We start from the raw sequence: 15,449 nt of genomic DNA, 5'->3' as shown, positions 1-15,449 counted from the left end.
ACATAATTAGATAAATCCTTCCCTCTGAAACATTTGATGTAGTTTGATAGGCACATTTATTTGCACAGCTGCACAGTTTTAACTCATATAATGACTCACAGTAAGATTATAACACCATCCTTGTAAGGTCCCAGTAGACAGGGTTGAGTTCACATAAAGACATATTTCCAAAGTTAAGGCACATGTGCATTCAAAAATCATCAAAACAAATAGTTTCACTGACTTACTGAATTACTGGAGCTTGGATAGTGTGATGAAGACCGAATTACAAACATTACAGTGTAGACAACAAATAAGTTTCATATAAATTATTTACATTCAATTCAAAAATCATCAATTGCTGGTGTGATAAGACTGCCCTCTCCCAGAGACCTCACATTATCTTTTGATATGTAGTCCAAAATATACTCTGCTCATAAAAAATTAAAAGGATGCACAAGCCTAAAACTATACTTAAAGCTCTTATATTGATTGTATGGGAATTTCTCAGCATTTTAGTCCAGATAGAATTGAATAAGTTAAAAATTTAAGATCAGTTTATTGATTTGAATCTCATAAATAAAGGCACACAGTGGCAGGGGTTCCCCCCACTCCCCTTCCTAGAACAAGCCCTTTTCCTTCTTCAGGTTCTGCTGTTTCCAAAGAGGCATGGAGTAGAAGTCGAGTCGGGACATGCCAAGGACCAGTGCGAAGTCTTCATGGGAAAGGTATTCCTGCATTGAAGGAAGATGGAACATTTAGGCATTAAGGACAGGTAGAACTATTCGAGGATCATTTATGAAGAACAAATGACGGGGTTTGGTCTGGACATGAGGCCTGATGGGTCTTTGTCTTACACCCCAGCTGCTGTTTCGGCTCTCTCCGGCAGGGAAGCGCACGTGTTTTAAATGAAATCTCAGGCTTCCTCCAGGCCCTGTTGCGCCTCTCAGTAAGAACTTGGAGCCCGGATCTCAGGGCTGGGACTTTACCTCCTTCTTGGTGGGGTCCACCCCCTCTGGCAGGTCGTCAGCCAGGCAGTTCACCAGTTTGTCAGCAGGGAAGTTCGGCAGGTTGGAGGGAGTTAGGCCAATGGGCTGGGACTGAGTATGGGTGGAGGTGGGTTTCGATATGTCCTAGGGATTGGATGTATAGCATATGTATATATATATGAATAAAACATACAGTTTGTCTATGAGTCATGGCATTGCCACTGGTCATTTAATCATGATGGGACTGTACCATGAAAGCATCCATATGCATGTAATTGGATTGGATACTCACCACTGTGACCTTGATGATTTCAGTGGCATCTCCCAATTCAGCCTTCAGCTGCTCGTAAGATTTCCCACCCTGATGATGCATTAAACTTTATTCGTACAGTGTAAAGTAACTTCCTTTTTACTGTGATTAGGTTTGTTTTCCTGCTTTGAAAGCTGGAATGAATTCCCAGGTATCTATCCTAAGATGTGTGAGTGAACAGAGACAGTGTGCTGCCTGGACCTCCCTGGAAGGACCTGGTGGTGATGAGCAACTTACACTCCACATGTTGGGATCCCAGGCGTGGAACCAGCCCGTGAAGTTGGGCGGTTCGAACCCCTGTTTGATCAGAAGAATGGGCGTCTCCACGTCCCGCCCCCCGGGGTGAGTCCGCAGGTATTCCTGTGCTGTAGTGATTGCTGCCTCCTTCTCTGTCTCGTTTGCACCCTTCCCTATCCACAGGAACACCTGTAATGGAGAGAGAAAATGTTATGCCATAAACTGCTTTTGCACTGTGGCCAGGCACTGGTCTGGAGCTAGACCAGAATGCCTTTTGTTTTCACATACATGTTGGTCTGACTCAGTGTCGGCAAATTCAATTATACCAATCTCCACATTTCATTTATTTTAATCTTTTATTGCTGCACACTTGGCATTTTTTTAATGCAAACACACACACACACACACACACACTCTGGTGGCTGAAATGAGAGTGTGCATGCTGTTTATAAGGAATCATTCACACCAAGTTCACTTTCAGTTTTACTCAACTTGCAATTGCTTGGCAAATCACACAGTGCCTGAGAGAGATGAGAGGAGGACACCACATACCCACATACCCAGCCCCGTCTGCACCAGCCAGTAGCCAGTTTGCTCTACTGCTCTGAGGTCCTGATTACTGTCAGCAGATGACATGACCACTTTTCAACACAGGCCATAGGGCTGAGTTTGCAGTCAAGACAAGTGCTTTGTCAACTGTCCATACCTGTATTTTTAACTGCAGTTGATACAACAGTATAAATAGTTTTGTCTGCCTGTGCAGAACACTGTTATTTTGGAGATGTGAGGCAGCAGAAGTGACAAAAAACAAAAGCATGAGCAGTATCTTTGCGTCTGAAACTTAGCAGATTTGTTGTCATACTGCCAAGCATACCAGTTTGTGGTTGGCAGAAATCAGTCAGATGCTACCCCTTTGGTGGTGTGGGTAACACTGTGATTATTTTCATCTGGGGGCGATTATAGTTGTGTCAGGGTTTCACAAAAAGCTCTAAATGGTCAAACAACCAAAGTGTGGAGGCGCCATTTTATGCAAATAATGCTGAAAAGCCATTGGGTCTCACCTGGTCCCAGATATCCAGGAGCATGACATCGTCCTCGTCCAGGTCTTCCTGGGTGAAGTTGGTTATCTCCGTGGCAATGAAGCGGCCAGTCTGATTTGAGCATTCAAAGAGGCGGGGAGTGATGTTGTTGTTTTCCTCCTGTAGCCTTGTCATGTACAGAACACAGACATTTGTTGAGGAAAAAAGAAAACAGAGACAGAGAAAGAAAGAGAGGGAGAAAGAGAAAGAGAGTCTAAGGTACTTTTACCTTTTGCTGTTGGAGTATTGGGACTTCCCTCCCAGGTTTACCCAGAAGTCCGCAGGCTCCTGGCCCTCAGCAATCACATGTTTCTCCCTCTTTGAGATGATGTCAGCCAGAGTTTTTCCCATCTCCCTCTCGTCTCCACTGCAGCCCTACAAGGTTAGACATATTTATCCATTACCTCATGTATGAGCAGTAGTGTAGAATAGTGGTAAGGAGCAGGGCTTGAACCCAAACGGTTGCTGGTTCAATTTGCCCGCTGATGTACCCTTGGGCAAGGTACTTAAGTCACAATTGACTCCGTAAATATCCAGCTGTATAAATGGATATAATTGTACATACGAAGCATAACATACTAAACATAAACCAGGTCAATGCTGAATTTTGAAAGCAAATCCAAAACTTTCTCTAGGTTTAAGTTTAGTGTTGCCATAGACCAAGAAGCATATACATACTGTATAATCAGTTCTGGGTGCACTTTAAGGTGAGAGAGTACATGTGATAGGTGGAAAAATGGAATCTGTGAGAGCCCCTCACCTTTCCATACCACAGGTAGCAGCAAGTGTCAGTCTTGAGCACAAAGACGTCATTGGAGTTCAGAGAGGAGCACTGGGGAAGCACCTCGATGGCGCGAGTGTTGAACTCGTTGGTGCCATGGACGTGGAAGAGCCTTGGGCCACTCTTTGGATTGGCGGAGCCTGCACGTGAACTCCCCTCCTGGGAAAAAAGAGGCATATGCACACAGGTAAGGAGGTAACAGTGGAAACAGACCTGGCCAAGCACCTCTTTTGAACCTTTTGCATGGGCAGCAGAGCCTTTCTCCACTTCAAAGGGTACAGACTACTTTACTGTCTTGCAATCAGTTTATTCAGAGTTCATGCAGAGTTCTGGTATTGTATACCAGTATATAATAAATGAAGTGCATTGTCACAATTGGAAGACCTCTATTGGAAGACCTCCTCTATTGTAAACCAATTGAAAAAAAAATTGGGGTTTATGAAAGTGGTTTACCTCATAAACCACCATCTTGCCCTTGAAAATGGCCATGAGGTGGAGTGGCTCCTTGCCCATAGGCACCCGCACCTGCACCGGCTGGCCATCGTACTGCTGGTCCAGGATCACAGCTTGGTAAGCAGATGCGGTTAGCTCTGCAGTGCTGGCGTGACGCCCCTGTAGGTCATATTATTATTATGAAGCAGTTTCTGCACTTCTAGCACTGTCAGTGCAGAGCATTAAAACACCACAGGACATCATAATAATAGTTATAATATTTTTTCATGCAAGACATTCTGATTCCTTTATCTGGGGTGACTAAAACAGCTGTAACACAATATCAGGTAAAACCAATGATAAAAATGAAGAACGTCCAGGTCTTGAGAACACATATTAAGATAAAAAACTGCACTGCACTTATACAGTTCATCAGTTCATCTTAAATACAAGACTGCAGACAATACCTGCTTCTGGGAGAGCATCATGGAACATCTTCATTGAAAGCAGTTTCATTCATGATGTTATCGTGGTTGCTAAGCAGTGCTATGAGTGATGCAGGGAGCCGCTTTAAGATGGTGTGTGTGTGGGGGTGGGGGGTGGGGGGGGGGTTCACAGTGACTCTGACCTGCCAGATGTACAGGATGTAATGCATCCTGTTGCTAACTTCATACTTGTAGAGAATAAGGTAACAGTCACCACCATAGAAGTGGCCCAGCCACTTCCTGTCAACAGGAACCAGCTCATTGTCCTCTATCCTCCAAACCTGAGCAGGAGAAAACACAGAATATTTAAATGCACATGCTCGTATATACAAGCTACATCACCATGGTTTGGAAATTTGCAGAAGAAAAAACACCCAAAACAGCTTTTTACTGTTTTTGAAAACTATAGTAGTTTATCCTGTAGTCTATATCCATCATTATTTTCAGAGGTGACTCCCAGGTGCCCTGTGAGTCTTAGTGTCCTGACCTCTGCTTCACCGCTCCCGTCATCCACCATCCTTTGCTGGGCTGCCAGGTCAGGTCGTGCATGCATGGAGGTGGCATCAAACTTGATCTGCTCCACTTTGGCTGCAGGGAGAATTTTGGGAAATCTGGGGTCACGTGCTTGCATTTTGTGTTTTGGTGTGCATTACATTTGTATTTTGATTACTACTATCATTATCATTTATTTGGCAGATACTGAGGAGAATTATAGCACAAGGGCCATATTCACTGTTAGGGCCATGCTCAGTGTGAGGGCCATGCTCAGTGTTAAAGCCATGCTCAGCACACTCTGTATTGCTCAGTATGAGGGCCATACTGAGAGCACTCTGCCGTGGTCAGCATGAAAGCCAGGCTCACCGATCTTCCCTGGACTGTGTGTCGTCCCCAGGCCTACTGTCTGGCCCTTCACTGTCCATTTCTGGAACAGCTGTTTGAAGACAGAAGACTCAGCACCGTCGTTCACCATCTCCACGTAGGTGGAGGGCGGATAGCCCTTTGCTTTTTTGTAGTGCTGAAATAAAAATGGACATGTTTGGCAAGCTTGATTCAATTGCATTTTGTCTTTAACTTTTCTAATATCTGGGAAAGACATTTCCTAAAATCTACTACCAATTGTATTGAGAATCATTAATTGCATTTACAAAGCCCTTTAATAAAAATACTGTACAGGGCAGATACACGAGTTCAAATCCCAGGCAGTGCATTGTGCTTGATGGTGCCATGCCTTTGGGCAGGGTCATTAACCTGAATTGTTTTAGTGAGGGCAAAGCTGTATAAATTGATAGTATACAAAAGTGTGACTTGTGTAAATCCTCCTAGATAAGCATCCTTAACAAAAAACATGAGGAAACACCTCTAACCTCTGCTTTCTCCATGCATTCAGCTCTCTCTGTCTTGGATGCCTTCTTTCCTTTCCAGATGAAGATCCTGATTCCACCTTGGTCCAATAGGTAGCAGTCCTGTTATATGTGGAAGGTCAGTGTCAACCCTATGTGTTTACATTACATTACATTACATTCATTTAGCAGATGCTCTTATCCAGAGTGACATCTAGCGCAATAGAACATAAGTGTATCCATTCAAGTTGAATGAACAGTGTCAGACCAGGCTAACAACATTCTCAGACTGCTCACAAACCCCAGCGAGCATAACACTACTCAAGCCCGACCCTAAGTTAAGTGTTTATCACACAGGGCATGGCATTTGTGACAGAGTGGGTTCACCCATGCTGACAAAGTGGTGAATGGGTTTATGGATGCATCATTTGTCAACTGCAACAACTTATTTTGTTAAACCAATTAATGGCAGAATACACAAGTGACCAGATTCAAAAGGCATCTGGTGGGGTGCACAACTAAATTAAAGTTGGGTATTTTAAATGAGCCTGATAATGGCCATTGGCACGGTGCATGTGAACCTGATATGTTCAACCAAAAACTCTCCCTGTGGTCAATTTTACATTAATATTTTTTCCAGAAAACCTTTAATGTCCAATTAGGCATTAGTTGCCACTAGCTGCAAGGAGCAGGGCTTGTAACCCCAGATGTTCCATTACTTTGTGGGTTCTACTGTTGTACCCTTAAGGCAAGGTACCTAACCCAGATTTCTTCCGTAGTTATCTGGCTATATTAAATACATAATAAAAAAATGAAATTGCCGATATGTCAGGCACTGCAGATAAGCAAATAGTGTTAGATGCCCTTGAGGTGCCAGATCATGCAGGGGGTGTTACTATTCTGTAAAGGAAAAAACTGCTCTTTCTAATAAGCAGGGCGTTGACTTGGCTTTATGATCATCCATCTGCAAAGCTAATGCTTAAGCTTCATTGTGACTTGATTGCTCTTGTGTTGTTTCTGTCTTCTTGAGAGCACAGCTGCAGCCTGTGCTCTGTATTTATTTTCCCTTTTCTGGTTAAGCTCTGTTCTTGGAAAGGCCAGCCTTACTCATGTGTGAGCAACAAGACCTGCGCGTGTAATGTGCTGGCAAATCCACAACTGGAGTGGCCTTATAGTGAAGCATGATTATCATGACTCCAGCTATCAGCACTGGATTTTTATCTTCTTATCAGTTGTCATTGTAAAGGACAAAGGTGTGGCTTATATTCCCTTATCAGCTTCCCCTTTTATAAATTCATGCAATTTAGTTTCACAAATGACATGCTGATGTTGTAAGACACATTTTATAATCTTACTGATTATTGAATTCACCATATGTTAATGCCTTTGGAAGCGCTATGGAATTTGATTGAGCATGGTGAGGGACTTTGAGCAGACTTTTGATTCTAATCTTGTGTGGAAGGAACTTCCATGATGTCTCCCCTCCGTTTAGTCCCACCTTCCCTTGGTAGTGCCCCTCATTTTGATTCCTCCCCTTGTCTGATTGGCCGGTACCCCCACCTCGTGTTTGAGCAGGTCCTGAGTCAGTGGCTTCACAGCTACCTCGTGCACCACCAGATTCCCCTGTGCGTCCGAGATCCTAGGAGAGAGTCCATATTAGATTCTTTAGTCAGATTACTTGGCCCATTTCAAGCATTCCCAACCAGTCCTGGGTTGAAACACAAGGAAAGAGCTGAAGGCCACTCACTGAAAGAGCTTGATGTTGGATTTCAGCGTCTGGTCGACCACCTCATCAGGAATTGGATCTTTGAGCTCCCTCCTCTCACCGAGTGCCTGCCGCATGAGCTTCATTGCCTCCTCCGAGGACTTCTCATCCTCTCCCTCCACCACGGTCACCTGTGCTCGTCCCCCTCTCTCCCTGTCCCGGATGTCTTTTGCCAGATTCATCCCCTGCAAGGACAGCCCCAGTCACACACCACAACCGGTCACAGAACAGCATGCACAAAAGGGGCATGTATGGAAAGCTTAGGCCCTTTAGTGAAATAACATCTTCTGGCTGGTAGACCTCTGAGGTGCATTGGTGAGTTTCCCTGGGATTTGATCACTGCCATACCTTGAGCCTCTCCATGCGGTTACTTTTGGGCCCATTCCACTGAATGATCAGGTTGCCCAGGTCCAGCAGGAATACGTCGCCCTTGTTGAAACTGTTCCAGTTCATGTCCACCTGAGCACATATGGAATTGACAATCGTTTGTAACCCCCCTCTCAGAATGCTGTAGCACCATACATTATCGTTATTTAGCAGACACTCTTATCCACAGTAACTTACATAGATTAAAATTTTATCCATTTATACAGCTGGGTATTTACTGAGGCAACTGTGACTTAAGTACCTTGCCCAAGGGTACATCAGCAGAGGAAGTGAACCAGCAACCTTTTGGGTACAAGCCCTGCTCCTTACCACTATACTACACTACTGCTCCCATACGTAACACATGCAGCGCGTCAAACATGTTAGCAGCGAAGTGAGAAGACAAAAGCCCAAGCCGTGGTGTAGGATTTTATTCTCGGGTGTGTGGTGTGCTGAGCATCGTTGCAGGACAGGGAGGCGTGAGATCAGCGGAGAGTTCAGGGTATGTCTTTCTCACCTCTCCTGCCACCACGTTCTTGCGGCCTTTGACGTGCAGCAGCCTGCGGATGTTGTATGTGTTTGTCTCCACTTGCTTCATGCCCGAGGCCACCCCTCCCTTCTTGTAACTGCAGGAAATGAAAGACACTGTCAGAAGATAACTGTACAGTGAAGACACCACATTCTCACAGCTCTTATCTCAGGTTATTAGCCACAAAAGGCTTAAAGGCTTAGCTTGTGGCTGCTGTTCAGTATGTATGTGAAGACAGGCGCAATGGTATCATGACACCATACCTGCTGATCCAAAATGCTTCAATAAAATATGCCTACAATTGTGATTTTATAAAAATCAGTACATATGATCATGTTGAAAAATGCAGTCTGCGGGCAGAAGTAGGTAAATGAATCCTTACTCTCCTAGAAGTTATTATACTGAGTTTTGTGAAATGCATTGTTCATTCATATGTATTCTGTTGATTGGCACAGTGTTCTCCCCTGCTTCCACCAAATGCAAAAACTAGAATCTGTGGGCACTGCAATACTGCATAGATGGACACAACTCCAAGATAACATGCAGATACCATGTTATGAATGGCTTCGTGGCAAAGAGCAGGTTTTGTGGTGCAAAGGTTGATGAGAGTGTCTGCTAAGGGGTATAATGTAAAATTGAAATTTACAAATAAGGATAAGAGTAGGGTTTGAAATTATGGGGTGGAGAGGTTGCAGGCAGCCTGAAGAGAACTAATGGAATTTAGGGCTAAGGGGTGAGGGTGGCTCACATGATGCCCTGTTTGAAATATCCTCGGAAGATGTCACTCTCATAGCCCTGTGTCTCGCGGTGTTGGATAGCCACGCCTCCCAGGTGCTCATCCATCAGGGTGGTGTAGATGGCCGCCGCCCCTTGCTCATCCTGGGAAGTGGCCTTGCCCAGCCAGAAGTGGATGTCGTAGGAGAACTTATTGCTGGTCTTGTGGGTCTATGGAAAAGCACAGGGATGCATTTGAAATTGCAGGCTCAAACACATGAAACTGAAATAATTGAAAATTCCTACACTGGCAGTGGATTTGGTTTGAACCTTTTGAACAATTATGGTTGAAAAAACATTGAAAACTCTGGTTTTATGTGTGGGTACTTAACTCTTGTGGGATATTGTGGAATAAAACAGATGACTTTACTACTTGAATGTAATTTATCTTGAATTTATGTCCTTACATTTATCAATTCGGTATTCGGCACATATCATTTAAATTATAGTGTCGGCCATTTTGAAAGCAAAGGCGCCTGAGAAGTGCTGACGAAGAGGTTCTACATCCAGTACATACGTATAAAATGATGTAGCTGTCTCCTTCAAAAAAGTGCCCATAGGTTTTTGAGGGGACAGGCACCAACTCCATGTTCTGAGAAACAGAAAAAGAGGAATATGAAAGCAAAAATGAATGCAACATTTCTTTGTCTTTAAAACACACAGGTTCCTGCTATCGCAAATGACAGGAAAACATGAATTAGAAATCCCACACCACATATCTTGATAAAATGACTGAGGCCGTGTTGACAGCAGATGCCACATGACACTAGCTGCTTGGACTGCGAGGGCTTGAGTTTGACCCTCAGCAGACGACTGCTGTGTGAAGGCGTGGGGATGTGATGACAAAGCACTATCACGGTAATCTCTCACCTCCACTCTCCATATCTGAAGCCCTGGGGTGGTTTTATTGAGGACTTTTGAAACCTGGCTTTTGACTTCGACTGAGGGCATCTTGCCAGCTTCTGGGAGAAACCTTAGGGACAAGGGAGGGAATGAGAGATAGGGTAGAGAGAGAAGAGAGAGATGAATGAGTCAATGGTCTACTCCTCTCAAACATTTCGCTTTCTCGTCTTTTGTAATTATGAGAATCTAGTGAAGGCTGCACATGTGACATACACGGTTGTTGAAAAACAGTGTCAGCGGTCAAGTGGTTTTTAGAAGGGGCTCTGACTGAAACAAAAATAAAAGCAGGAACTAGACTAGTTGAAGAACCACTAAAAGTCAATGTAAGATATTAATACATTTGAACAATGTGAATGAGGTTTTGAAGCCAGGACCTAGCACACATGCACAGCCTGTAGCTCTTGCCTCTCCTCTAGTCAAAATGAGATGTCAGCTGAAGTGCTGAAATGAATTGACAGTCTGGTTCTCTGCCTTAACCTTTTGGCCTTTTTGTCATTGAGGTTATGATCTGAGTTTACAATTCCAGCTGGTTGCACATAGAAAATGAACTAAGCCCACATGCTGTAACAGCTCAGCACTGAATTGGAAAGTTTGTACAAGCCAAGTCTGCATGCTCTAACTCTCCAGCACTGAATCAGAAAGTTCGTATAAACTGAGCCTGCGTGCTGTAATGCTCCCACGTGGAAATGGATTGTACACTGACATAGCAGCCAACCACCGATGACCTGGCACTGTGCTGTAATCTCAATTGAGCACCAAGAGCATAGTGCCAACATGACAGGCAATGAAAGCATCATGGGAAACCACAAGACACGCCAGCTAAACAGGGCTGTGGGGCTGTGAAAAATAGCATGCTTATATGAAAAGCATTACGCAATTCTGCTATTCATAACTGAAGTTTAAGTATAATTACCAGTCTGAATGACCAGTCCTGACTTGGGCACTGTGAGACCATACTGCAGATGCCAGGAATTATACTGTAAATTACACATTTTATGGATCCTTGATTTATGACTGTGTTCATATGTTTTTTTCTAATAAACTTAGGTCTTCCAGCAGTTTTCCCCACAGGGCCTGAATTCAGCCTTTGAGAAAAGTGCCTCCAGGAAGGATCCTTCACTGGCTAAGGAAATATGTACACACTTTATAAACTGGCACACACACACACACACACACACACACACACACACACACACAAATACACTAACAGCCCCTTCTCCCAGCTGCACCCACTAATTAAACAGTGTTTTGTTCTACTGATAGAGGGAACAGGTGACTCCGACTCCTGTCTGCCCTTTATTGCCTGGTTACTGTGTACCTTCAGCGGAGCTCAGTGGAATTGCCTACATCGCACTGTCATGGAAACCCAATCGTCTATCTTTTAGTGAGTGGTGTTGCCTCCTGTTGCCTTTTTACAAACACTTACAGAGGATGTGGCATGATTAACACCACACCACATGCATTTCGCATCTGTGTGCTTTGAAAAGGTGCTAAATTCGGAATTTGAATTTACGAACCCAGCACCATTTAAAATGAGATCATAAAACCATATTCATCACTAGGGAATTTTATATACATGGCACCAAAAACAAAGGACATTTGAACATTACTGTCTTTAACATGAAAATGTGTGCTTGCGTGTAAATGGCACAAGCGTTTGCCTTGCCGTTTCAGTCACTTTTGTGAGCTACACATGTATGAGAAACAATGATGATTAGTTGTAATTAATTGTAATTAATTCAATTACAATTTAGATGTGACAAATGGAAATTATTATTCAGCAGCCTCTATTTTCATCCAAAAAAAAATCCCTGCTTTCTGCTTATTGTGATCATAACACAGAGGATATGCAGACACACTCAGACTAGAGCACTAGTGGATTCACTTTTGATTCTGTGGTACATTTCCGAGCACTGTGTTAAGTGTGTCACCAACACTTTGTTTACCCCAGTTGCTCATGGGCACAGTTTCTCATTCCTACAGTTTCACCTTGATGAATGCAGTAGCTTTAAGCTTTCTGAGTGCATTTTGTGCCACCATCTGACCACAAAACAAATGAATCCTCATAGTATTTTCAATTGTTCAAATACAAAGAGTATTTGTTTAATCCTGTACATCACTGTGTTCATACAGAACCTTCTGTGCTGTCTTTTAATGTTTGCTTTTGCTGAGAATAAAACAATAATTTTTTATGAGTTTACTGAGCTGTATTTTTTAATGCTGTCAATAAGTGTCTTAATATATAACTGCAATACTATCTCATACTCCCATTTATCATTCCCTAAACTTGACTGGAGACAACACTTTTCTGAGAGAGGGACAATCTCTTTGCATGACAGTGATTGGCTCAGCATCATAAGGGAGGCCGGACAAGCAACTTTACAACCAAAGGGTTCATTGTTACAGTGCCAGCAGAGGAATAAATCAATTTTCTTTCCAGCACAGTAATTTGTGAAGCACAAAGTTGGCATTATATTATAAAATCTATGAAAAAACTCTCCCAAAGTCTGTGCCTTAAATGCATCTGCTAAGCAGCAACTATATGACGTACACCCAGAGCCCATCTGCAAAGATGGTGTGTCTGTATGTACATTCTCATTGTATACCATGTTGTGAGTCCCAGTAATGGGGACATGTGTCTGCTTCCCCACAGTGAACACTGACTCTTGGATGTGCTTGGCACTGCAGTAATGTGTTCCCCTTCACCCTCCCCCAATCAACATGGAATCAAAATTGGATCCAGCCCCAATTTCCAAAAACATTACCCCAGTCAATAAATGGGTGAGAATCTATAAATGCTTGCTTTTGCTCCATTTGTACAGTTGGCTATTTCCTGAGGCAATTCTGGGTTACATACATTGCCCAAGGATACAACAGCAGTGCACCAGTGGAGAATCAAACCAGCAACTTTCCAGTTACGAGTCCTGCTCCTTACCACTATGCTACACTGCTCATATGTCAGACATAATGCTTAGCCAGCATAATCTCATCCCTCTTTACTGAGTTCAATGAGAAAGCACTACAGTGCACTGGGAGTGACCACACCCTTCCTCTCCATGCCTCCTTTCTTTCAATGACAGAGCACCTGCAACACTCTACAAATCTGACCATCCCACACCAGAGGCATCATGAGCATTCAATCAGCCCGAGAGACTCATGCAGCAACCAAACAGCACCTTTCCTTCTTTTCAACAAATACAGCTGCTGATCATCAAACGATGAGAACGCTTTATGAATGTAAAGACAGATCGGTGGTAGTGCTAAAGAGGCCTAGTCAAACTATTCCCAAAAAATATACTGGTCACATCCTGGATAGACCGGGCATGGCCTTCTCACACATATTGCAGAACCGTTCTTTTTTTCCAGCCATTCTCAGAGCCTGCTTCACAGGCAGCAACCCGAATCCCTATGTCACCAGTGCAGCCGGTACAGTCTCACCAGAGGGGTTTAAACCCGAGCCCCCCGGTCGATGTGCCGTGGCCCCAGCTTCTCCGTCCACACCTCCGCATCCAGAATGCGGATCCACCAAATTAGAGGCAGGTGGGGCCCTGCTGAGCAGACTCACCTGTGAGGGGATCAAAGGAGCGAGAGGGCGAGGTGCTGTGGGATCGAGTGAATGGCGGGTGAGTGCCCACGACGCTCGCTTCTCTATTTACTGCACCTGAACTTTGCCTCTCACCCTCTCTGATTGCCCGCCGGCACTCCCATCTCCCATATAAGGACAAACGGAGGTGATGTGCAAACAGGACAGGGAGGGAGTTGGCGGCGGATCATCTCTGGCGGTAGCGAGCCGCATCGATAAACAACACTGCCATCCGGTCCGTTCCCTCACTGGCTGTCTCGAAGCATGTCTGCCCTCTGCCTCTCCCAGAGGCTCCCTGTCTTCATTAGCCACTGCTTCCTCCCTCCCCATGTGTGAGACGTTTAGTGACAGTTTAGTACTCTGGGATCTAAAAACATGTTGCAGATGAAGAAATGAACAAAGAGAGGGACTGACGGACATCCTCAGGGCTCTAGACCACTACAGTGACTCCAAGAGCTCCAAGCGTATAAGCTCTTCTGATTTTCACCTTCCAAGAGAATTCATGGAATGCACAAGGTCTGCTGAGCAGGTGAAAATCTTGGATGGACTAAAGGAATAATTAGCTCGGTGAAATTTGCCCCCATATGCACTCATCTGATTAAGATGCCCGAATGGCACAGATCCCCTCCTCCCACGGGCGTAGATGATAAAGTGCATGTGATAACTGAGGTGTGTGGTGTGTGTGTGTGTGTGTGTGTGTGTGTGTGTGTGTGTGTGTGTGTGTTGGGGAGGGAGGGGGGGTCTCCTCTTTGTCCTTACAAACAGCTTGAGAAACTATTGGATTCCTTAAGAGTTCAGATCTTCAACTGGTTCAAAGCATCATCAGATCCAAGACAGAAATGAAGATTGCTAAATGTGCAGACTGCCTGATCTATAAGCTCCCGTCTTTTATTAATCACTTATTATTAATATAATTATTATTACTTGTTCATGAGGGCCACGCTGTCCAGAGCACATTATAAGGCTGTGATAACAAGGTGTGTTCAGGGTATTATGGGAGCTGCAAGAAGACATAAACAGTGGTCCAGGTGTCAATTCAGCCTCATAGTTTTTGACTTGAGGCTGAAATGACACCCTCTGGCACCTGCACACATTCAGCCACTGATCCGTATTCTAGTGCTACAGAACCAGACTGTACCTGCCTGTTTAAATGTAATTAAAATCAGGTGAAGCAGCAAAGGACAGCAGCCCATATTAAAGAAGAGAGCAGTGATGAAATGCATTTGTTTCACTGAAGAGACTTCACCTACCAGGTGTGGGAAAAGGTGGGCGTCCCCTTGGTAGCGCAAAAATTAAGCTTTCTCCTTTTTCTCCCCCACTTTCCCCCTCTCACTCTTTCTTTTTCTGTCTCACCGTCTCTGTCTCCTCCTCTTCCTCTGTCCGTGTTATTCCTGACTGAACTTCAGCCCCCTCTCTTGCCTTCCCTAAACTCATTAACCCGGCTGCCTGTGTGCACAACTGATTGGATAAGAGTTAGATGCCAGTCATGATGCAGGTTCGGCCTCAAGGTGTTGCTTTTATATGAGATAGGGCCAGAGGGTGTGCTCCTGTTGTGTGGGGTGGGGCTTTGGGAGTACTCCTTTTGTGTTGGGCAGGGTCAAAGAAGAGGACAAAGTCCTCCCACTCCCTCCGGAGCTTGCTCCTTTCTGAGCGCTTCTCCTCTCTTGCATAGTGAGACTACCAGACACACCTGTTCTTTCTGGATTGTTCATTTCTCATTATGAACGATTAGATCCTGTCAAAGGGAACAGGCTTGAACTTTAGACACACTGAAATGTGATCATCCCCTGGTACATAGACAAATTCAGATAATATAAAGTGGCTTAATGTTACAAATGCCACATTTCTTTTTCAAAATCAATAGCCACTGATCATTAGTGTCAATGTAAAATGGATT

General features: G+C 44.2%; 1 protein-coding gene across 1 annotated transcript; it reads right to left on the bottom strand.

The window, feature by feature from the left end:
* Positions 1–599: 599 nt before the first annotated feature.
* vil1 (villin 1) lies at positions 600–14,814 on the bottom strand. Its single transcript, XM_036545029.1, has 20 exons — positions 14,803–14,814; positions 9,937–10,039; positions 9,584–9,658; positions 9,041–9,237; positions 8,281–8,389; positions 7,746–7,856; positions 7,380–7,582; positions 7,193–7,271; positions 5,657–5,755; positions 5,154–5,307; positions 4,780–4,880; positions 4,436–4,573; positions 3,829–3,987; positions 3,355–3,534; positions 2,824–2,969; positions 2,577–2,721; positions 1,516–1,704; positions 1,261–1,329; positions 969–1,079; positions 600–713 (listed from the first exon to the last, which is right to left on the bottom strand). Exons 2-20 carry the CDS (start codon positions 10,015–10,017, stop codon positions 600–602), a joined length of 2,460 nt encoding a protein of 819 aa, XP_036400922.1. The 5' UTR covers positions 10,018–10,039; positions 14,803–14,814.
* Positions 14,815–15,449: the final 635 nt, after the last annotated feature.

Source organism: Megalops cyprinoides, chromosome 14, assembly GCF_013368585.1.
Source record: "Megalops cyprinoides isolate fMegCyp1 chromosome 14, fMegCyp1.pri, whole genome shotgun sequence".
Lineage (NCBI taxonomy): Eukaryota > Metazoa > Chordata > Actinopteri > Elopiformes > Megalopidae > Megalops > Megalops cyprinoides.
This window is presented reverse-complemented; position numbering and strand designations above follow the sequence as displayed.

Excerpts from the sequence above, each read along its gene's own strand:
- vil1 (XM_036545029.1), bottom strand. The coding sequence starts at position 10,017 with ATGCCCTCAGTCGAAGTCAAAAGCCAGGTTTCAAAAGTCCTCAATAAA. Across the intron at positions 7,272-7,379 it reads TCCAACATCAAGCTCTTTCA|GATCTCGGACGCACAGGGGA; the intron begins GTGAGTGGCCTT and ends ACTCTCTCCTAG. Across the intron at positions 1,080-1,260 it reads AAATCATCAAGGTCACAGTG|TCCCAGCCCATTGGCCTAAC; the intron begins GTGAGTATCCAA and ends ACCCATACTCAG.